The sequence below is a fragment of the Rissa tridactyla genome, chromosome 8 (assembly GCF_028500815.1).
Source record: "Rissa tridactyla isolate bRisTri1 chromosome 8, bRisTri1.patW.cur.20221130, whole genome shotgun sequence".
NCBI lineage: Eukaryota > Metazoa > Chordata > Aves > Charadriiformes > Laridae > Rissa > Rissa tridactyla.
This window is the reverse complement of record NC_071473.1, coordinates 21,983,242-22,006,377: the sequence shown is the minus strand read 5'-3', so window position 1 is coordinate 22,006,377 and position 23,136 is coordinate 21,983,242. Positions and strand designations below refer to the sequence as shown.

The following is a 23,136-nucleotide window of genomic DNA, read 5'->3' as shown; positions in this document are numbered from 1 at the left end:
AACTCCCTCAGCCATGCCGGCCCGCGCTCCGGCGGCGGCTGCTCCTGCTACCGCCGCTGGTGGGCCGCCCCGCCGCCTCGCCGCCTCCTCCGCGGCGGCCGCAGCAGCAGCAGCAGCGCGGCATGGCCGCCGCTCCCCGCCGCCGCCTCCTCTGCCTCCTCCTCCTCCTCCTCAGCGCCGCCGCCCCCCTCGGCGCTAAGGTAAGCGGCGGCGGGTGGGCCGGCGGCGGCAGAGCCTTCCCTCTCTCGCTCCCTCCTTCCTTCCTTCCTTCCTTCCCTCCCTCCCCTCAGGGAGCCGGGGCCAGGAGGGGCGCTCCGAGCTGGCGGGGCCCTGCGCGGGGCTCTGCGCGGGGCTGGGTGGCCCGGCCCGGCCCGCCCGGGGCAGCGGGCGGTCGCCTGAGGGTAGCGGCGGCGCCGCCGCCTCGCCCTTCCCCGCACGTTTCTGGTTCCTGCCGGGGACAGCCGGGGCTTGGGGGTCCTCCCGCCGCCCTCCCTCGGTCTGGAGGTGTTCGAGAAGGGGGTTTTGTCCTGTCTCCCCCCCGAATTTATCCCGAGGACCGGACTCTGCCCACTCCTCAGCGGCCTGGCACTAACAAAAGGCCGATGCGGGGGTGAGGATGCCTGAGGCGGCTTCCCAGCATGAGCAGAAGGACCGTGGGGGAGCAGGGCCTTTCCCTTTTTGGGGGTTCACCCGGGGCTGCCCCCCACGTTCATCCCTAGCGGAGGGGTTGACTCCAGTTTAGGGCTGAAAGCAAAAGATTTTCCTCTTCCCTCTCCCTCCTGCCACCCCAGGCGTGGGTTTAGGCAGCCACTTTCTCCGCTAACAGTGGGGTGCACATCTGGGTGTCGAAGCCCCATGCGCACGTCTCTGATCTCTTCCACAAAGGACCTCCTCAGCCTGGCCCTCCCTCCCCACGGCACACTTGTTTCACAGCAGCGCCAAAAACCCTCTGCCAGCCGCCCCCTTCTCCTTCCCCAGGCCTGGGACAATCCGCCCCCGTTATTGTGGCAGGGGAGGCAGAAATCCCAGCTTCCTAGGGCGCCGGCGGTGCCCCTGCCTTCACGGGTCACTGCCTCCATTGTGGCGGCGCTCCCGTTTTCCCGAGGGGAACCCGGACGCGTCTCTCTGCTGCTGGAGGGATTCTGCTCTGCTAAAGGATGGGGGGTTTTGGATTGTGTTTCCCACCCTCCCCCAGGATAAAGCCATGGCTGGGGTGAAGCAGTCGCACATGAGCTATCTTAAACACAGAGAAGACCAGAGACCACGGCTTTACTGCACATAACTGAGTTTTGAGGAGCATCAGTGTCTCCTGTTCTGGGGTTGTCTTCGTTTTAAAGCCCAAGCGTCTTGTTTCCACTGTGTTTTTACCTTCACACACATTCGCTGCTTGCTCTGTTTACTACTTAACTGTAGGGCTAAGTCAGAAAGAAGCTTCAGGCAGAGCAAGCCAGGTCAGGCTACACAGATACGAAGTCCTTCATTTAGGACTGACCTGGATGGACTCCTCCATCAACATGTGTACAGGAGCCTTGGTCGCGCGTGATCCTCCATCCCCCAGCATCTGTGTTTGTAGAGCACCTAAGGCGAGGGCATCTGGGGCTGGGAGGAGGGTTGCTCCGACCACTCCAGAGTAAACACACACCAACACTGTTGCCTGGTCTGCCCCGAGGACTCCCGTACTGCAGGAGATCCTCGCAGAGTAATCTGATGAAGGACTGCGTGGTAGATGTGGTCGGTAGTATTGATTGTTGCCTCTGGTGCAAGACAGCGCACAAAATGGTCATTAGGGGATTAACCTGCAATTCCTCTTGCTGCCCAGTTTTCTATGTGCAACGTGATTGTGCAGAGAGTGTCATAGAAAGCCTGAGCCTGTAGATAGGGTAAGCATGTCCTTTCCTACGTGGGGCTAACTGCAGTCAGTGCTTCTGAAAAACCTGACGATAGAGATGCCTCTCATGCGCGTTGCCAGTTACTCCCTTCTTCCCCTTCATGGATTTCCATCCTTTCTAGTGGCTTGCCCCAGAATAAGTGCGTTATCCCACTTGAAGGGAATGACCTAGCTAACTTGGATCAAGCATTTTAAAATGACATGGGGCACTTGCCTGTGAACTTTCTGTCACGGCAGGGTTATGAACAGTACTTGATAGTTCTCCGCTGGCTTCTGTTCTTTCTAATTTGCTTCTCATCTGTGCGTCATTGTATGTCCAGATTTCTGTTACTTATCTGCTGCAGTATCACATCTTTAGCAAGCTTACCATTTTCCTCCAGATTGTTCTTTCTGATCCCGTAAAAATTACTTGCTCTGTGTTGCTCATTTTACCTCAGAGTACCTTTCCCTCGTGGGAAACTCCTCCTCAAATATCTTGTTTCAGTTTTTCTGAGCAAAATTTGGTTTTTTGTCTGTGTCCAACATTGAACCTCTCATACAAACTATCTAGTCTAGCCAAATAGGATGAAACAATGACAGGATGAGAAATAGCTTTACACAAACGCCAACTCTTTTGTAAAACATCAGGGTGCAATTGCACATGCTATTGTTTTTTTCAGGGCTGTGGTAGAATCTATCACCACTGCTTTAGTCAGAGCATGACACGGGGAACCCAAACCAGGGGGGCTGAACATGGTCATTCATTTCCAGATGAAAATCTGATGTCCGTTCCAGGCATTAAGACATCTGAAGCTACTTAGTATTTCAGCAAGTAGTTTGCTGGAGGAGAGATGCCCTTAAGTAAAGAGATCATGGACGTTTTTGGTAGAGGACATGCAGTTAATGACCTCAGAAAAGGTCTGTGAAGAATTTATTTCATTTTCAGCTGCTGTTTCTAAGTAGTCTTGTAAGCTCTGACAAGGTCGAGCAGAACAGTTTACGACATTTACTGTGCCCTTCAGTGGTGGGCCAGCCTTTAAGGCACGCCAGACTGCAGTGGAGAGCCTTCCCGCCTCCCCAGCTCCTCTATTAAGGGAACTAGACAGGCGTGTTTGTGGTCTCTCTTCCCAGACAGCTTTTTTCCGGCACCCAGACTCTAATGAATCTCAAGATTAGGCACAACAATAAGCAACACGGGAGACTAGGCCAACGACACGGTAATTGCAATTATTCCCAGGTTTCTGAGAAACCCAGCATAGCTCAGAGCTGATCCAGAGCATGACAGAGAGTCGGCGGAGAATTTATTTTATCCCTTTCAGCCCTTCAGAAAGACCGCCTGGAAATCTGATAGGATGTCAGTCCAGGCCCACCATTCTTTCCAGGGCTGAAGCATTTTGTTTGTGGCGGCCTTTGTTTGGCAGGGGGGCAAAGGGGAAGCAGCTGCTGAGTCTTCGGTTAGACAGAAGAAGCTTTCAGTGATGCTAGCTTAGAGAGTGTCACTGATACTGGCAAATCTGGGAGACAGATTTTTTGTCCTGGAAAAGTTCTTTGCGGGTTGGGGCTCAAAGCTCTGGGTCCCCAACAAGAGGACAGGAGGGCAGCCCTCACCTACTCAGTTGCATGGCCTCCAGCGTAGGTGCGGAGGCAGAGAAATAACTTGGTTAGCCTCAGAGAGGAAGAACTGCAGCTGTTTCATCACCGAGTGCCAAGCCACAAACGCCTCAGGGGAAATTCTTGCGGAGAGCACCTGGCTGAACTGGGATATGGTCTGTCTTTTCTGCAGATGTAAATTCTAGGCCTTATATTCCTCATCACATAAAGAATCGTACGTGACCTTCTTACCTCCTTTAGGCAGAGCCCTCCCCCAAGCCCAGGCAAAGCGCCGGACCTATGCTCATCTCTTGCTGCGGTGTTTCCAGCCTGCGCTGCTTCCGCGGTTCTGCAGCAGAGTGCAAGTTAGAGCAGCTTCAGCATCTCCCATACCCAGGAGAGCGCAAAAGGGTTGTTGTAAAGCCCCTTTGATTTCTTCTTCTCCAAGGAGGGGGGGGGGGGGCATTCGCTCGGCCAGAAGGTAACTCTTGGGATTTGCTGAGGGGCTTGGGAAACTAAAACTGGGAGCTAATCTAATCTGGAGTCTGCCCCACGCTCCTTAATTTATTATCTGGAAATTTGGAAAATGCAAGTATCTCTAATTAAAAACAAGAACCATTTGTGTGTCATGGTTAATGCAGATTTATTTCTGACAATACAATAAATTCAGCACAGATTGGAACCAGCTGTCCCAGCTCTAAGTACCTGAAGTTCCCCTTCCATGTCACCAGGCCTAGGCCTCGGATGCAGTCATGCCGTACGTCTCACTGGCCAAGGGGACAGCTCAGCATTGTCCTTGCTTACACAAGGAAATAAATGCTCTTAGGCAAGGACTGGCAAGGGAGCTTGGTCATGGAAAACCTGAGAGCCAAATCAATCTACTTAAAAAGTGATTGATTCCTCCAGCACAGAGAGGAAGCAGGAACAGGGCTTATGGATATAGGGGAACACATTTTATTAGGGGAAAAAAAAAAGAAGGCTCTCTGACTAGCATCCTTCAATAAATCTTCATTTGGGCTCCTGTCGTTCCTCAAAGTCGTAGCGCAGAGAGAAATGTATCCTATTCTAACTGGAAGAAAGAGGCACACAAAGGTAGAGATGCTGATCTTCCCCGAACCTCAGCTCTGCCACCACACGCCAAGTCTCCTTGCATCCAGGCAAAACACCCAAGAGCAGTAAACCTGAAAAGGCACCTGCAGCTTTCCACCACTCCAAATACACAAAGTCTTTTTCATATCCAGGGGTAGGTCAGTAGAACAGGTTATTTCACTTCCCTTCACCCATTTCCCCTCTGTCCCGTCTCACCTATTTGGATTTTAAGATCACTGGAGCAGTGCTATCTTGGGTGTTAACAGCTACACAGATTTTTATTTCCACCTGGGGAAAAGCTATGTAAATATTGCAGCTTTTGGTCCACGTGCCTTCCCTCCAGGCAGTCCATGCGCCTCATGTAACTCTCAGTGAAGTGGTAGGACACCAGGTTTGATTATTAGCCCAGCTATGGGAGAATCTGTATTGCGCTGAGTTCTCCACACAGACACCAGATAAATCATCGGCATTCTCCTTCCTGACAGTTATGAAGAGCTCTTCCTCTGTAGGCCTTGAGATGCTTATCACAGAGAAGCATAGAAGGGGTCAGGGAAAGATTTTAGCTCAAAATACATTCCAGTAAGAGACTTTTGATTTCTTTCCTTTGTAAATGCGGAAGTTACATAGTCAACGTTTCCATTTGCAGTATGATAACATACAGTCAGAGAAAAATTTTCATAGGATGAAGGCTGAGATGATAATTTGGAAGTAGAAGAAAAGGTATTTTTGAAAATACGTCTGTTTCTTTTAAATTTCCTTTTTCTCTTGAGCAACTCAGCTACTGGCCACAGCATTTAGTCCCTGTCAAGCAAGTCAACTCCAGCCACGACATCTAAATACAGCAAAGAGCGTTTTTTGTATTGTTTTTGAAATCAGCTGTTGTAATCACTACACTAAAGCATCAGGTTAACATGGTGCTGTTTTGCATCAGAGTAGATTACTTTCAACATGCTTTGGCTATCACAAAGAAGAGGCACTATGCGCATTTCAGGCATGCTAAGTTACAACTTCAAAACATTCGCATAAAACCAGCTGCATCTCCTCTGCCCAGAGGATGCTCTGTTGGCAGACACTGTAGAAACAACAAGTTCTCAGGCAGGAATTACACTGCAAGATGAAGAACACTTTGGCTTTATTACACCATGAAAGAGCGTAAATCCAAGACGCAGTAAACCAAAATAGGGAACAGAGCACATTTAGTGATGAGGAAACCCGGCTGAGTTTTCCTTCACATCCATCAGTTACGCTTTGCAGGTCGGTTCTTCGCAACAGGACTATCAGCCACTGCCACAAACCAGCATGTTTTGCTAGTAGTAGCACTGATACAACTTCCCTGAGCCCTTACTGTAACATAGCAGACTTCACACGCGCACACAAATTATTCATTTTCTTCTACTAATACTGAAACACTGTCAGCATTTTCAGCTGGATAAATCCCTTCCATTCACTGTCCCGTGTTAAACTTATCACTGCATTTAACAGTACTCACAGCTGTATTTCAGTAAACAGCAAATTAGTTCCTGCACAGGCTAGGTTGCCAAAGTCCCTGGGAGCTTTTAGGCCATCAGACACTAAACAGGAAAATACTGCAAGGAAAAAAAAGCCACAACAGCTAAAACACAGAGTCCCTTACCTGCTGGGAATTGTGGAGGCACAGCCAACAGCAGCCTGCTGCAATTACCACACTGAGGACAAAAGAACTCAGGTTTGCCAAATTTAAAGGCTCAGCCCCAGCAAGGCATGCTAGGAGAGGGAGCAGTCCTTCCCCGGGCATAGTGAGGTGCATGGGGAGAGGGGACAACAGCGATTGCAGGAGACTCTGGTTCTGAAGCACTCTTGAAAATTACTTTGCTGAGGGTTAGAGGGTGAGGAACTCAGAGCCGAGCTGAGTTAGTCACAAAGAAAAGTTTATTTGTTGAAATGCAAGCTCCAGCAAGTGACAGATGTGTACCCCCAGCTTGCCTGCAGGCAGGCCTCCGCATGGCCAAGCACTGCAGCTCCTCCTCTTCTCTCCTGACCCAGGCAGGCAGCCTGAGCTGTGATCTGTTGTTCTGTCTGACCCGGGCTGAGCGCAATGCTGTGGGGTCAGGCTGCAGGTGGCATTACTGTCACACATGTCCAGCCTGACAGCCCTTCTCTATATCTTGTCATGAGATCCCAGAGACATCCCCCTTCCCAAAAGCGTAACTCAGTCCTGGAGGGAAATTTCAATTTTGAGATGCATGAGCCTGATGTGGCCCCATAGGGTCCTGATCCTGCCACAGTTGTCCCAATACTGCCCATTTAGAAGGCGTCCAGGTGACATAGTTCCTGGGGAGCTGCCTTTGGAAGGCCCTTCTTTGCCTGGGGTGGTGAGGAGCCAGGTACTCCAGCTAACCATGCTCTGTTTCTGTCAGGACAGTAGTGAGGCAGCAGATGGAGCTGGCCCCTGGGATGAAGAAGTCACCAGGTGGTGGGGAGAGTGGAGCTCCTGGTCCACCTGCTCCCGGTCCTGTGGCGGAGGCGTGATGTCCCGGGAGAGGCACTGCTTGCAACAGAGGTGAGTCATGTCCCAGCTTGAGTCCTTGGCCAGGTCTCAAGTGGCAGAGGGGAAATAAGGTGCCCCTGACCTACATTTTGGGTTCAAATCTCCTGGGTTTGAAGGGTTGTCTGTTCCCATTTCTGTGGCATCTCAAAAAGGAAGACGGCTGTTGCCTGTGGGGTAGGTGGTGAGGTGGTGAAGTGGTGAAGAGGGGGGGGGCTGATGAGGGAGAAGCACATCACAGTGGGGCAGGCAACAGGCCCCCTGAACACATCACCCGCTCAGCCTGGCTCATCTGATGGGAAACAAGGGGTTGGTCCCCTCTTGAGCTCTGCAGGGGACTTGACGATGATGGGGTTGGGGGCTGGAGAAGGCTAGCTCTGTTTCTCTTCCCCTTTACTTCTCAGACCCTTGCTTACCGTGGCTGCTCTGGCCACCCTAACCCTGATTTGCAGCCAGTTCCTGTGCTAAGGACATGGGTACATATTCCCAGACACCTTCTGGGGACTTGATTTACTCCTGGCAGCAGCCAGCTGAGCCATGTCTCAGCAATTTCCCCTCTTTATTCCCTGCAGAGCTTGCAAGTTTTTTTCCCTCTGTCATTTATCTGGCTGTCACCTAACAGCATCTCCATTTGTCCCCTACAGCCACATTTGTCCCCTACAGCTGCTACAGTCCTGGTATCAGCTGGACTGGGTTTGTGGGAGCGGGGAGAGCTGGGAAACTTCAGCTGCCTGAACTCCTGCTGCCCCCTCTGGATCACCTTGCCACCAAGCCCTCCTTCTTGGGCATCTTACTAGCCTGCTGCTCCAGGCTCCTGGGATATTAATGAGAGCCAGCATCCTGCAGCACAGCAAGGCCATGGGGGCTGCCCACCCCACACTCTGCCCCTTTCCCTTCTGCGTGAATGCACTGCTGAGTGGAGGAAGCTCAAGCTAGGGCCCCCAACCTGCTCTCCTTCCTGCAGCAGAAAACTTCTTTTATGTGGGTTGGTTGGCAGCATGGTGAGGGTCCAGATGTCCTGCAGTATATTCCATCTGGATGCAGCCTTCTTGCTAACCGGGTTGCTGCTGCTCCTCCTCCCCACCACACCATGGCCATCACAGGAGCGCAGTGGGAAACAGAGGGTGGGAGGGAGCCTGGGGCTGTCCCACACTCCCCACAGCCAGAGCAGCCCTTCTGCCCTTTGCCTGCTGCCAGGAAAGAGATTTTTCCTTCCATTTGGCATCTCTTCTCTACTTGATTCCACAGCTGGGGAGGGGAGGGCTTTGCTGTGGCGTTTTACTTCAGGGTTCAAGTCTGAATTTTTTAAAAAAAGCCCAACATAAAACCCAGCCAAAAGGTTTCTGTAGCTTCAAGGAGAATGGCTTAAGTGTGAGACAAGTATGCCCACAAAACAATTTCTGCCTGAGTCTGCAGGCAGCCTCTGCTTCACATGAAACTGGTGGCAGTTTTCAAGCCTTTTGGTGCAAATTTAGGCTTTCCCGACATTCTGTAAAGCATTGCTCTGGAGGCACAGCTGCAGTACCTCTTGCCGGTCCAGCTTGAATATGCCTACAGGGTTCTTCATTACGTAGTGCATCCTAAGTTCCCAATACTTTGGGAACTTTAATGCATTGGCTGCCGCTGATCTTTACACAGACTGCATTGCCTTAATCCGTGGTCTCAGCCGTTCTCCCTATGCCTTCCCAGCTTTGAAGAATTTTTTTGCCTTTGCATCAGTCAAGGACTACAGTATCCCCTGGATAACTCCTGCTGGCCAGAGTTAAAACATCAAGTGTTGAGAAATTCCTGTGGTTTTGGTCCATCGTGTATCAAGCCTTTTTTGCTAATCTTTTAATGTGGCCAGTCCCCATGAGAGGTGCCATCTGTCTGCCTACTGCACAGTGAATCCTGAAATCACTGCAAATCCTGGATGCTTCCATGAGAGTATTGGATCATGAGGGTCTATTGTCCTTCTGTCAATCAACCCTTTTGGACTTCAGAGTGAAGGGACACAGTGGTGGTCATACTGCAGTTGCTTCCTGTCTGCTCCTGTCTGCTCAACCTGCCCCAAAACAAGACCAGCCTAAAAACCACTGTCCACCTAAGAGCACTGAAAATGTGTTTCAGAGCCATTGGCTAGTCTAGATTCAGAAAGCTTTGATAAAACGCCTGCCTTGCTTCTCCCCTTTAAGTCAGGCCCAACTTCTCTGCCATCCTCAACACACTAGTGCGTCACAGACCTCCAGCTCATTGTTTTTCTGCTTTGCAGGCTCCAGATGCCCCAGGGAACAAACAGCAGCATGTGTGTTGGTCAAGCCAAGCACTACCAACTGTGCCAGCAGCAGGTGAGAACCACTGCCAGTGATGACTGGTCCTCACTGGGGGATGCAGGACTCAGGGGGTCACACTTGGAGCTGCCAGAGCACCAGCACTTGGGGTGCAACTGGTCCGTCATAGAGGGGTGCAGACAAGGGGTACCATCCACTCCTGGAGCAGTAGACGGTGTGCCTTCGAAGATGTGGGAGATGGGCTCTACTCTCTGGGACCAAGAGGTGGGGAAAAGGATATAAAAACACACTTCTTGTGGGGTGGGGGAAGGGATGAAGCTTTTCCAGTATGCTTTTCCCTTTGCTGGAAGTAATTTTTACATAACTGTTAAATCCAGCTGTCTGAGGGGCCCTTGCCAATGGAGGCCTGGCCTTTCTGCCTGTATTATGGCACCTCAGAGTCCATCACTGATTACTTCCAGGGTGGAAAGAGCATTTTCATCCTCCAAGGATGCAGCAGGGACAAGCAGCTGTCACAACCATGGCTGTGACACAGGGAGCTTTTGATCACATTTATTCCCTCCGTAGCCCTGCCCAGCCAACACAGCAAGCTTCAAACAGCAGCAGTGCTCCAGTTTCAATGGCAAAGCCTTTGGGAAGCGCTACTACCACTGGATGCCCCTCTATCCAGGTGGGTTTTCACAGCTTCACGCAAAGGATCAGGGTGAGAAAACACCCACGGGATCTTCTCAGACACAGGAAGGGGAAGGTCCCAGGGGACAAGGCATGGATGCTCCTGGCTGGTCTGGAAGTGCTTCCCTATGTTCCCTGCTTTGGAGAAATCGTTCCCTGTCTCTTCACAGAACTGCTCCACCCAGCCAGGCCTCCTCTCTCACCTCATTGCTCCTGTTTCGGATCCTACTTCAGCAAGCATTGGTGGGCAGACAGGACACAGGCTTGTCTGAGTTGTCTTGGCTAACCAGCAGTCATCTTGGCAGAGTGGGTGTTCACGCTCTTTGTGCCTTCTACCATTTTGGCTGTCTCTGTCACCCAGCATGCTTCCCACTGGGTTGGTGGTGGGTTGTTCCAAACAGGATGCGCATCCGTTTCCTGCACAGGCAAGACAAATTAGACAAATTGCATCACGTAGGTTGCCAGATGGCCCTTGAGGTCCAAATTGAGCTCACCTAAGATATTATTCTCTTTCCATTAGCTGCCAAGGGGACAGAGAACACCTGCACCTCTTGCTCCAGTTGCTCAGCTACATGGAGTGTAGCTGGCCACGGCTCCACACAGTCAGTACCCCTCTTACAGGTCTCGCTTGCTATTGTGTATTTATGTGTGGCCCGGGATCTGCTGAAAACAGATTCCCGTGTCTGGCACAGGGGATGGCGCTGCAAAGGAGACAGGGTATGGCAAGGAAGAGGGTTTGCCAGCAAGAAGCATTTCTGCTAGGCATGGTCCCCAGCTGCAGCCTCATACCATGACCCCTTTACTACTACAAAATAGCTTTGGGGTCTCATCTCAAGCAGCAAGAACATCCAAGGTGATATTAAACTACCAGTATGGATAAGCGTAAAGTCCACTTCCTCGCAGCCCGTCTCCGAGTACCTTGGTCTGCCTGGTGACTTTCTGCCTCTGTCCCTTCAGATGACTACACCAGTATCTCCAACAAGCCATGTGACCTCCAGTGCACCACCCGGAGTGGAGAGAGGCAGCTGATGGCCCAAGCACAGGATGGTACCTCCTGCAAGGACAGGACCTATCAAGGGGTCTGCATCAATGGGAAGTGTGAGGTGAGGCTCTGGGAGGAAGGAGTACAGAAATTGGGATTGTACGTGCATGGCTGGACCTGCTGGTCATCACAAGGCCAGGGGTCCCAGCAGGGAATTGATACTGAGGTCTGGCGTGGAGTAATTACATTCACTCTTGAATGCCTATGGGCTAGAACAGAGCAGAGGGGTTCACGGAAAAGGAATTGGGTACATCCACATGTTCCCACTGAGTCACAGCACTTTCCTCCCAGCACAGAGACTAGAATTGCAGGTTTGTTTTCATAGTCATCCAATATATAAAAAATTAAAATCTTACATTTGATTTTTCCCTCAAATGGCAAAGATGAAGGTTGATTGTATAGAGTGTCACAGAGAGGTACCTTACAACCTCAGGCAGGCCTGCCTTTGATGCAGCGTCTCCTGGACGGTGATGTACATCACTACATCAGTGAGGAGGAGTGGCCTAAATGCAGAGACAGAAGGAACTGAAACAGCTTGCCCCAGTCTTACTCCATTCACCTACACGCACAAGCCCCTGCCCCAGGTTCAGGGGCACAGTGTAGGTGGTTGCAAGTTACATAGGTGAATTTCTACTGCTGTTGGATTCAGTCATTACTCCATTCCAAGCCAATGTACGCCCCGCCCCCACTGAACCTCACCAAAAGAGCATGGTGGCATTTCCTTGAAAAGACCCTGACCTGTGGAGATAAGCTGGTCCAAGGAAACCCTCTCTTCTTTTATTCGTTGCAGCCAGTTGGGTGCGATGGGAGCCTGTACTCACCCCGGACGATGGACAGATGCAGGGTGTGTGGAGGGGACGGCAGCACTTGCCACCGTGTCTCGGGCAGCTTCCGAAAGGCAATCTCACAGATAGGTACTCCCTGCTACCACAGTCCGGAGACTTCACCTGCTACTTCTTACCACCAGCTGGCATGAAGGGTGACTGGCTTGAATGCGGGTAGGAGTTTCCCAGCTGCTTGGTGGAAAGAGCTGAAGAGTGCCACCCCTGCTTAAATGCCTGTATTTTGTCCTTTTCACTTAATCATCAGAGGAGATTGGTTTGATGTGCTGTATATTAGGCTGGTAAGGTTTCCCTTCACCTCTTTACAGTAGGAAGCAGCTGGGGATCTATTTGTTCCTATTGATTTTGGCATCTTGCTCACCTCAGATAATGTGAAGAGATCAATGAATCTTCTTTTATTTGTGCTACGTGTTCATCTGAAACTTAAGCTCCTGTGGTGAGGGTCACAGTGTTTGTTTCAGCCTGCACTTAGTCCTCTGCTTTCCCCAGTCCTAAGGCTGGCACAGCTGAGGGACAGTCCCTCTGAAACTGGGCTGAGATTCATCCCTTGCAACCTCATGGCCCATTCCTCCACCCACAGAAGGAATAGACTGTGGTATGCTCATTAGTAATTAATTAACTGTGGTTTGAGGATGTTTTGGAACATCATTTCACACTGTTGTTGTTTCACTAGTCTGCCCTACTCTCCACAGACACCAGACTTAGAAAAGCACTCACGCCCCTTTCCAGACCATGGGTACTGGTGCTAACCTCTCTATCAGTACGGGTACAGTTTTGGCCTCCCATTCCAGTCCTCATAAAATCTTACAGGACGGACAATACCTGCATTTCTAGCAGGAAAGACAAGCCGCCAAACCACGTAACTTTAAGAGCCTTCTTATTTCCTCTCCCTATAAAGGTCAATTTTTATGCTACTCCTGAGACAAATTCTGTTGAGTCAGGAGCTGAGGGGACCTCTGTTCAATATCAGCCCTGATCACTAGTAAGCTTTTTCTGTGCTCTTGGCAGAGAGAGCGTGAGAGCAAATTCATCCACACACCTAAAGCCACACTGTACACTTGTGCAGTTCCTTCCCAACTCTAAACCCAGCAGTGCTCAGGCTGAGCCTGAGAGACCTGTAATGGGACTTCAGAGGGGAGCTGGGATTAGAGCTCACAGACTGGTGCAACATGCGTTTAGGTCCTTAGCGTCCTGCCCCTGAAGGGCAGTGCTGCCCTCCTACATACACACTTTACCCACAAGCTGCTTTTCCTACCCAGAGCTTTTTAATCTGTCCTCATGATTTCCTCACCGTCTGTTCCCGTTCCTCAGGTTACGTGTTCATCACCAACATCCCTGCTGGTGCCACAGACATCCTCATCATTGAGCGCAGAAAAACAGAAAACATCCTAGGTAAGCAGAAGAACCGGATGGATGTGGAGATCCCAGTTTAGCTGCCTGGGAGGTGGGAGGAGTTCTCTGAGCACCCCCGCCTGTCCTGTGAGAGAGCTATCTATGAGCATGTCCTCCAGGGTAGCACAGGGACACTTCATCTCTCCATAAACCAAGTCTACCACGTCTTCAGCAGCCAGCAGTAGGAAGGATATTTGGAAATGGGCAGTCCCTGTTGTGAAGACGTTTGTGGTCTTGTTGGAGAGGGAAATGAAAGCAGCAGGCATTGAACACTGCTGATCTGACCTGATGTGGAAGATGAACGCCGGAGGGCCTGCGGCTTTCCTCAGTCATGAGCTGTTTGCCGTCCTCAGTACCAGTGCAGCCCCAGTATTCTGCATGGAGTATCACATTTGTCCATTTTCTTTCTCTTTGAAGCACTCGCAGATGAATCCGGGCATTTCTTCTTCAACGGCAACTCCGCCATTGACAACCCCCAGAACTTCAGGGTAGCTGGCACGATCTTCAAGTACCGGCGCCCCCCGAGCCTGAACTCAGACGGGCTGGAGTATATCATAGCTCATGGGCCCACTAACCAGTCTCTGAATGCCATGGTATGTGAGGAGCTAGTTTTAGGCTTTCCTGTCTTGCCTGTCCCAAAATTGTGAGCCTCCCTCAGACAAAGGAAATATTAACCTGGTTCCCAAGCCAAACCTGAGCGTGTAGGTGGCTGAGGAAGCCAGATATTGTCTTGGGGGTGGTTTCCTCTTGAATTTATGAGGATGCTATCTTCTCTTAACATCCTTTCACAAAATGGATGTGTCTAGAAGAGGCCTCTGGGAAATATAAGTCCTTAAAATACAAATGCATTTGTTTTCTTTCTCTGTTTTCTCCAGTACTACAACTTTAATGGGAAAATGCCACACATAACGTACGACTACACTGTACCACGGACACCACCTCTCCAAACTGCAGCCCCTGCTGTAGACAGACCCCTCTATCATCACCTACCAGAGACCAGCCAGAACCATCCCATTCCAGCCAACTCCAGAGCTGCCCAGGACTTCAATGCGACGTGGCTTTCCCTGTCACCAGATGACACTGGTGAACAGCTTCCTTTAGGAGAAAGGCATGAAGATTTAGGCTTCGGCCACACACACTTCTTCCAAACCAACTCCACCAGTCAGACTCGGGACTGGGGCTGGGAACAAGGTGAAGAGAAGGAGAAGTATGACTTCCAGATAAGACAGGTCTACCATGCAAACACGGGAGAGGAAGAGGAAGAGGAAGCAGCAGCAATTGGTGGAGAAACAGAGTTGGGTTGGTTGCTTTGTTTTTCCTTCTCTCCCATTTTGTTCACTGAAAGCAGACATCCCACACTGGTCTTCTTGAAATCTAAGGTGGCTTTACGATCAGGGCGGACAGGAGGGAGTGATGATCAATAGTGGGGTGGAGGCTGTCAGGAAGCAGCAAGGGCCAGCAGTTCTGTAAGGGAAGGGGAGCTGGGAGAGGGTGGCCAGGATGTAGATCAGGCAGTGCCCTCTCCGGCAGGGCAGTCCCACGGCACCTGAGCTTGGCAAGCAGGGCAGCGACAGCAACAGGTCCCAGCAACAGTCCAGTGATAAGTGGGTGACAAGTCAAAAGCAAGGCGACAAGTCAAATCCGAGGTCAATCTGGGCAAGCCACACAACAATTCAGGGACAAAGTACACCTGCAACATTGCTCAGGCCAGGACTGAAGGCCTGGGCCTGAACTTGAAAGGAGCTTCTGAGCAATGGGCAGAGAGTGTGTGTGTGTGTGAGGTTGGTCAGGGCAATTAAGGCTTGTTGGTGCACCCTGATGTCAATTTATGGTTATGAGGACAAATACTGAATGTTTTTTGCCTTGTTAAATACCACATGTTGAAGTATAAGCCATCCAATATATTTAAAGCGTCCCTGTATTTTTCTTCCAGCTCTCAGGTTCAATCAGATTTCCATCAGCACAGCTGTACCTTACAGCATGAGGAGATCTGAGCTCTCAGAGAACAACCGCATAGCATCCTCCAGGCTTCGACTCTTCAGGCGACTGTGTCACCGAGACCCGCACAACACCGCCTTCTGTAGGGAGCTGCAGCACCTGGCAGCCAGGCTGGTGCCAAGGAACTCCACAGCAGGACTATGGACTGAGACAGCTGCCCGGTGGCCACAGGGCCTCCACAAAGCGCCGGCCCGTAAGAACTCACTGGAGGACTTGAAGGTGGAGGCATTTGCTGGGAGTCAGGGGGAAGCAGCCAACTACAGCATGATGGCATCTGTGGAGAACGCTTTGCTAGGTGCCAGCCCAACCGCGGACATCAGCCAGGCAGAGCCTCTGCAAGCCCCTGGCACTGAAAGGTGGCACTTGATTTCCTGGCAAAACAGGAGTGTGGTTAGCTGGGGAGGGAGGGTCAAGCCAATCCTCTGGTAGTCTCACCGCTGTCCTTGATGCCCCCGTTCACCAGTGTCTATCCATGGCAGCCGCTGTAGTTGTAGATGCTTGACCAATGATGTGTCCTCCAAAGACTGATTGTCACAACTGGCCTGACACAGAGCTGCCAGAACATATTTCAGGTCCCCCTGCCTCTAAGGGATCCATTTAAATTGGTGCTGAAGGACCTGCGAGGCCAACACTGATGGGATTGTAAAGAAGGCCAGGAGTCTACAGCACGTCACATGAACATGTTTACCACCACATCATGCCCCTTCTGTCCCATTCCTCTGGGCACATAAGCTTCTGTAACTTCAATAAACATTTGTCAGGAGACCGAGGGCCAACTTTTAAACATTTCTGGCAAGCCACATGTGAACTCTCTGTATCGCATTATGCGATACTAAGAGGGACCTTGCTTGAGCTCTCCTTTCCAACCTAACATCATACCTCTCAAGGTGATAGTATGAACTGAGGCTAAGGGCACCTGCATGGTCAAAAGACCATAATATCCACAAGACTCACTATGAATGATGCCTCCTCTCAGAGGGATGTTGGTCCACGGCTATCCACAGCCTTGCTACTTGAATTCAGGAGGAGGATCAAGGCTTTACGCTCTCTGTTCATCAGTGGTCCATCTTGCCCAAGGCGGGGGAGATGGAGAGCAGAGACACTGGGTTTCTTCCCACCTTCAAAGACAGTGGGGAGGAATTTCACTATATTTTGTTTGCAGCAATTTTTCATTTTTAGCTCACACCGCTTCCTTTTTCCACAGTAATGAGTTTGATGTGAGCCCCGTGGGCCATGACGACATCAGCTTGGCTGACATGTATCGGTGGAAAGTCTCAGCTTATGCCCCCTGCAGCTCCACGTGCACTTCAGGTAGGTTTGGCTTCAAGTGACTGATCATATGAGGTCCTTGTTGGCTGTTGATGGAGAGAATACCGGTATTTTTTAAAATGGCAGGTAGATTTTCAGATGCAGTGAGCACTCCAGTAATGTAATCATGGTGGGAGGAGGGTTTTGGATCTGATGGAGCCTGACCGAGAGGGTCTTGATTGCCCAGCAGGTATCAGCACCTCCTATGCAATGTGTGTCCGGTATGACGGAGTGGAAGTGGATGAAACATACTGCGATGCCCTAACCCGACCAGAACCTACTCACGAATTTTGCACGGGGAGAGATTGCCAGCCTCGGTGAGTGGAAATGACATCAACTGTCCACGGGGATGGTATACCTTTATAAGGATCATTTTCTGCTGGAACAGGGCCAGCTGACAGTACAGCTGTTTCTGGGCTGGAAGGTACGCCCAGCTAAGCCGTTGTAAGCAAAAAAGAGGGGAAGGAACGTCTAAGTTGCCTGCTAAAGGCAAAGTTGGCTTTCAAGACCAGCACTGCCTTAACACAGACATAGATGTGATGAGCAGATTCAGAGCAGCAGCTACTGGGTGAGGGAGTCCCAGGCGTGCGGGCACTCCCCAGCCACCCGGTGTGCCTTGTCCCCCTTACCTGGGTTTTCCTTTGTGCTTTCTCTCCTGGGGACTGCTTGTGGAGGTGGGAGACCAGCCGGTGGAGCGAATGCTCCAGGACCTGTGGTGAGGGCTATCAGTACCGTACTGTGCGCTGCTGGAAGATGCTGGCTCCAGGCTTTGACAGCTCCGTTTACGACGACCTCTGTGAGTCAGCTGGGCTGGCCAGGCCCATGGAAAGGAAAGCCTGCAAGAACAAGGCCTGTGGGCCCCAGTGGGAGCTCTCCGAGTGGTCCGAGGTAGGCAGCAGGGGAGCTTTGCCCCCAGAGGTAAGCAGCCAGGGCTGGGCTGGGACCTGGAGGAAGGTGGCTGGTGGATGTTGAGAAGCCCAGTTGCATCCTGGGGAAACAAGGATTTACCTTTACCCACGGCTCCCCTGTTCTGGCAGTGCTGAGCAGACAAAGGCCAGTGCAAAACATTTTTCTAAGGTCACTTCTCAAGCAGGACATCGACCAAATGAAAGCCCTGCCAGCAAGAGACTCTGCCTCCCTCTTCCAGAAGATCTAACTAAGGGTGAATGGGGATATAGAGAAGCCAAAACCCAGCAAAATCCCTTTGACTTTCCACAGCATGCTTGGGACTGGGCCAGTGGCCCAGTGGCTTTGAACAGCAGCCCAGGCATCAGCATCTTGGAGCGTTGGAGCTCTAGGACCCAAAGTAAATAAGTGGCAGAGATAGAGGCAGACCCACCTTTTTCTGTCCCTGTTGGGGCCCTTCGCCTCTCCCTTAGTGCAGCCAGAGGAAAACGGGAGGAGGCATAGCTGCCCCCCTCGCCTTTGCTCATCCCCCTTGTCCTCTGTGTCTGAGCCCCAGGGCTGACTCTGTATGGCCATTGCAGTGTTCTGCCCGGTGTGGCACGCAGGGGACAATGAAACGGGAGGTGCGCTGCTCAGTGGAAGCATCCCTCTGCGACGAGTCCCAAAAGCCCAGCAGCGAGAAGGCGTGCACAGGCCCGCCCTGCGACCGACGCTGGACCACTTCGGATTGGGGCCCGGTGAGTCTGGAGAGTCTGCTTCTCCTTGCACCCAATGCCAGGGCGGGCAGGGCTGGCAGGAGGGACCGGGTGGGCAATCATGCTACTGCTCTGTCTTGGCTTTCTTCTGACAGAGAACCTAGCTAAAGAAACTAGAATAATCTCTTATTTTTGTGTCTTCATACTGAAAATTTTGGTTAGCTATTAAGTGAGCTCCATTCATTAATCTGGGAAGCCCACGGCACCTGGAGAATGGAAGCCCCTGACCAGTTGTACCTCTAAAGACCTTTGAGATCCAGTGCCACAGTCTTGGTGGCAGGGCTAGGCTCTGGACTCGGGTCTTCTGGCACCACCAACCTTGACCCCTGCACCTTCCTGCTTTCTGATGTGTCTAAATGCCCTTTATTCCTCCAAGTGCTCAGGTTCTTGTGGTGAGGGACGCATGAGCCGCTTCATCATGTGTCGCAACCTGGAGGGCAAAGTGATCTCCAACTCGCAGTGTGACCCAGCCACCAAGCCCCTGGCTGTCCATCCCTGTGGAGACAAGAACTGCCCTGCACACTGGGTGGAGCAGGAGTGGGACCAGGTAAAGCCAAGCCCAGCCCTGTATCCTCAACCCTCCTTTCCACCCCGTATCCTACAGGAGATGGTGGGAGCCTGGCTCTCTTGGCAGAGCAAGGTTGTATGGTGTGACCTCCAGCCATGGAGCTGTACCCTTGTCTTAGCTCCTTTTAGAAAGAGGGAAGGGGTAATGAATACTTGCCCAGCTTGTCCCCTCCATACCCTATAGACCACACCAAACTTTTTGGCATTTGCCGCCTTCCCAGGGACCTCCATTAGAGGGCAGCAATGTCCTAAGGAAACCTCTCCCACCTCTGGCTCCCACCTCAGCAGAGCTCTTTGTCCAGAACCCGCACTCACCCCTCCCACGATTTTGGTCCCACCATTAAAGGGAAAGCCTCAACAAAACCAGCTTCATCTTTGATAAATAATAGCCAGAGGTAAACCTGAACCACAGCGCAGATTCCTGTCCTGAAAGTCATGTCTGGACCATGGCTGTGTACTTGCCACTGGACTTAGGAGTCCAGTGAACGTGGTCCAGGTGTCCCATTCTACTAAACAGTCAGTCTCTGCCCATCTGCTTACTCACCTTCTGTTGCTCAAGGTCCAAAGGCTTTAGGCTTCCCGATAAGAGCTGATCCAAATCCCAGAGCACCCAGAAGGAACATGTTGAGTCAGTTGTGGAATTTTGGCTTTGTCTTTATAAAGTCTTGAGCAAAATAGGGATTCACAAAGCACTACAGAAGAAAGTTTCTAGGGAACCAGAGAAGCAGCCAAGCTCTCTCCCCTCCAACCATAGTTAAACCTCGGTTCTCCTTTTGCTGCCCGTTGCAGCTGTTGACCTCATTCAACTGAGTCTGCCTCCAGCACTGGTAACAAGCACAAACTGGTTAAACCTGGGGACCCATGGCAGCTCTGTAACGCTCTCCTGCTCTGGCCTGTGGTGTGGGTCACAGACAATGCTACAGGGCAGTTTTTCAGCTGTGTCCAGGCTATTAAACTCACCTGAACTCTGAAAGACCAGCTGAGCTCCCCACCTTTGCGTGTGCCAGCTCCTTTGCCTTTGCTGTGTTCTCTTGGCTGATCAGCTACAAGGACGGATGCAGACCAGCTGCATTTCACCTGCCATGGCGAAGAAGGGCACAAAGCAGTGAAATTGTAAACTGGCAGCTGCCTCCATGAGTATTGAGGAGCAGAGCTGAGCTAGAATCAGATCCTGCCTCTTGCTGCTTCTCTTGGTGGTGTCCTGAGAGTGAGGCCTCTCAGCTAAGGCTGCGTAGCTTTGGGCTTAGCAGTACTTGTCAAATCACCTGCAGTGCACCAGTTTGGTCCCCTTGGGCCCATGCAAAGCTTGTCAGTACTCCAAGATGCAGGTTGCTACATGAATACGCTACGCGGTTTTTGAGAACATAGATACACATAAAATAAGATGGAAACAGCCTCTTGTAGTCTTACCTTGGCTGCTCCAGGTCCCTTGTGGCAGCTGCTCTCAAGGCCAGACAAGGTGAATTCGACATTACCAGTGCCGGCTAGACACTAATTAGCAGCTCTTGTCCTCGCTCCCTAAGAAATGCATCTCCTTTGCAGACACCCATTGCTCCTGTGATCTGGGAAGCACTACTTCTGTTAGACTAGTGTTAGCATATGCATATGCATTAAGCACCTTGCTTCTGAGCAGGCTGCCATCTTACCTTACCTAACCATTTGTTACCTGGCTGTTACGTTCTCTTTCCCAGTGCAATGCCAGCTGTGGGCGAGGGATGAAGACCCGGGTTGTCTTGTGTGCAGGCCTGGAGAATGGTGTGTACAGGGAGTACCCTGAGAAGCGCTGTGAAGCCTCTCAGAAACCTGAGGAACAAGCTGCCTGTTTCAGGAGGCCATGTTCAACGTGGTTCACTACCTCCTGGTCTCAGGTAGGGCTTGCGGTGGTGGGGAAGGGGGAGAGGAGGCCTCATAACCTTGGTTGGTGGAGCATGACCTGCACTGAGGATTTCTATCAGCCTGTTCTGCTGAGGGCTTTGTTAGGTCTGGATGGGACCATGGGCTCTGCTCTTCTGCAGAGCAGGCAGCGGGACTGACACGCGGGAGCTGGGGAAGACCTTAGAGCACGTGGGTTATTGCCTCAGGCAAGAGCGTGCACTGCACTGCAGGCAATACAGCTGTGTCTCCTCCTCTGCCAAGAGTTCTGTCTTTCCCTGCTTTCCCTTGATTTTAACTGGGGAACATTTAGGGAATGGGAGGACAGGGGAAGCGGGGCCTGGCTCGCAGCAGCCATTTTCTCCATCTTCTATTACAGCATCAACACGCAAAGCAAAACCGATACCGACTTGCATTAAAAAGATGAAAGCAAACTCCTCCCTTGCTCTGCCCCAACCCCGGCTCAGGGAGGCTCTCCTCCAGTAACAAAAAGGGAGCATAATGGGATTTGACCCAAATCTCAAGAATGGTGTCCAAAGCAGGGACTGGGAGGCCTCACTGGAAGAACGAACTTGGGAACTATGGAAAAATAAAAAACCGCCTCTCATGATCCCTTGCCTCTCTCTCGATTCCGACAGTGCAGCAAGACGTGTGGTGCTGGTGTGCGACTGCGTGAGGTGAAGTGCTACCAGGGGGAAGCGCTGGCTCAGGGCTGTGACCCCACTTCCAAACCAGAAGCCAGGCAGACATGCCAACTCCATCCGTGCCCCACAGAGGCACCAGGTAAGTCCGGGAGGACAGGGAGGGAGAGGAGCCCTTGGGAGCCCCTTGCTCTGTCCACCTCTGCTGGGGAAGCACATCTCCTTTTTAACTCCCTTCTTGGCACGCTTCTGCTCCCCAGAAGAAGACTGTGAAGACAAAGCGACAGCCAACTGTGTGCTGGTGCTGAAGGTGAAGCTGTGCTCTCACTGGTACTACAGGAAGGCTTGCTGCTGGTCGTGTCGGCTTAAGTCACCCTGACTGCTGCCAGGCCCTACTTCCCTTCCAAGTTTGGGGCAAGAGCTCCCTTGAGCCAGACTTTACCACTTGAAGCCACCCCACTTGGCTTGGCTGTGGAGCCAGTCCCGGTAGACCAGCCAGCTCAGTGAGGAAGGACTCCTAGGACTTAGTCATCACTGTTCCCTCTCCACCAAGAGGATTTTACACAAGACAAACCATCATTTCCTGGAAAGCTACTGAGAAGTGAGTTGGGGAAAGCCTGACCCTGCCGTCGTCACCTCCGAAGAGCTCTAGTTGGAGGCGGTGGGGCGCAGAGGCCAGCCCGCAGCAGGGCACAGACGGCAGCAGCCGTCTCTCTGCTTTGCCCTGCAGATTATTCTACAAGGGCAATTTCCAAAACACATCAAAAAAATTCTGTGTCACAATAAAGAGCTAAACTGTAAAACTGTGGTTTTGGGATGCGTACACCTAGACCAGAGGCAAGGGAGGAGGAGGGACACAAGAGGAAGGGAAGCAGCAGCAGGAAGAGTGGGGAGGAAAAATCCTTGCGGCAATACAGCTTCCAGATAAACCCCATTTTGTGTTGCCTGCCAAAGAACAGCACTGACTCCTGTTCAGTATTTCAAAGTCCTTGTTTATTTCTGACATTGAATTTGGACCCATAGCTGAACAACAAAGACAGAGAAGAATAATCTGAAATGGAAAAAGTCTGGGATCCCAACCCCTACCCCGTCCTGTTCCTCCACCATCCCCAAAACCTTAAAACCCACAGCTGCATCTCTCACGTTTCCAGCCCTTTCAGACTCGCAGTCGTCTGTAGCTGTGCCAGGCCCAGGGTGTTGTGTCGACCGTGGGGATACCCCTCATCTTGGCCATCCAGCTACCCTGGAACTGCCTCGCTAGCCTTGGCACCTCGTTAGCCGGCAATAGGTTCATGCTTAATTTGCATGTGATGAAGATGACGATGTGGTCACCTTCCTTTCACCAGAAGGGTGACGCACAAGAAGCAAAAACCCCCTGTGTTATTCCCACGCTCCGGAGGTCACGACCCGGCACGTGCTGCTGTTGCGGAGGGAAGCCAAGAGGTAGAGTTGGATGCCGGGAGCCGCTGTGCCGGCGAGCTGGCTCTGCGCCCCTGGAGGGGACGGCATCGCGGGGACGGCTGGCAGAGCCCTGCAGGCGGCAGCCCACGGGTCACGCTGGGACATACTAACTTGTGGTTCCCAGCGGGACGGAGACCTAGCTGAGCAGATGCTCTAGTGGGAAAGGATTTATTGAGTTAGGTGAGATTTTTTTTTCCATTTACAGACTGTATTTTCAGGGAGGAGCACTGGCTGGCTGGGAAGCAGTAGGAGCTATGGACTATTGGCCAGTGGGATCCAGAGCGCTTTGCTGCTGCTAACTTCCATCTTCCCTCCTGCCTGCCCGTAATGTGAGAGGACA

The 23,136-nt window shown here is 51.7% G+C and overlaps 1 protein-coding gene across 7 annotated transcripts; it reads left to right on the top strand.

The window, feature by feature from the left end:
• LOC128914364 (ADAMTS-like protein 2) lies at positions 1 to 22,117 on the top strand. 7 transcript variants are annotated; one of them, XR_008468253.1, is made up of 18 exons: positions 1 to 200; positions 6,943 to 7,085; positions 9,322 to 9,397; positions 9,908 to 10,010; positions 10,970 to 11,115; positions 11,845 to 11,968; positions 13,208 to 13,288; positions 13,706 to 13,881; positions 14,164 to 14,587; positions 15,222 to 15,642; positions 16,491 to 16,597; positions 16,782 to 16,911; positions 17,269 to 17,482; positions 18,082 to 18,237; positions 18,632 to 18,802; positions 20,514 to 20,690; positions 21,338 to 21,477; positions 21,596 to 21,731. XR_008468253.1 is itself a non-coding variant. In XM_054213250.1 (18 exons), exons 1-18 carry the CDS (start codon positions 123 to 125, stop codon positions 21,712 to 21,714), a joined length of 2,988 nt encoding a protein of 995 aa, XP_054069225.1. In that variant the 5' UTR covers positions 1 to 122; the 3' UTR covers positions 21,715 to 22,117. The 7 variants fall into 7 exon arrangements, 5 of the variants coding, with proteins under 5 accessions (XP_054069225.1, XP_054069226.1, XP_054069224.1 ...); XR_008468254.1 differs by having other exon boundaries at positions 21,599 to 21,690; XM_054213250.1 differs by having other exon boundaries at positions 16,785 to 16,911; positions 21,333 to 21,477; positions 21,596 to 22,117.
• Positions 22,118 to 23,136: the final 1,019 nt, after the last annotated feature.

Excerpts from the sequence above, each read along its gene's own strand:
- LOC128914364 (XM_054213249.1), top strand. The coding sequence starts at position 123 with ATGGCCGCCGCTCCCCGCCGCCGCCTCCTCTGCCTCCTCCTCCTCCTC. Across the intron at positions 13,882-14,163 it reads ACCAGTCTCTGAATGCCATG|TACTACAACTTTAATGGGAA; the intron begins GTATGTGAGGAG and ends TGTTTTCTCCAG. Across the intron at positions 14,588-15,221 it reads TGGTGGAGAAACAGAGTTGG|CTCTCAGGTTCAATCAGATT; the intron begins GTTGGTTGCTTT and ends TTTTTCTTCCAG.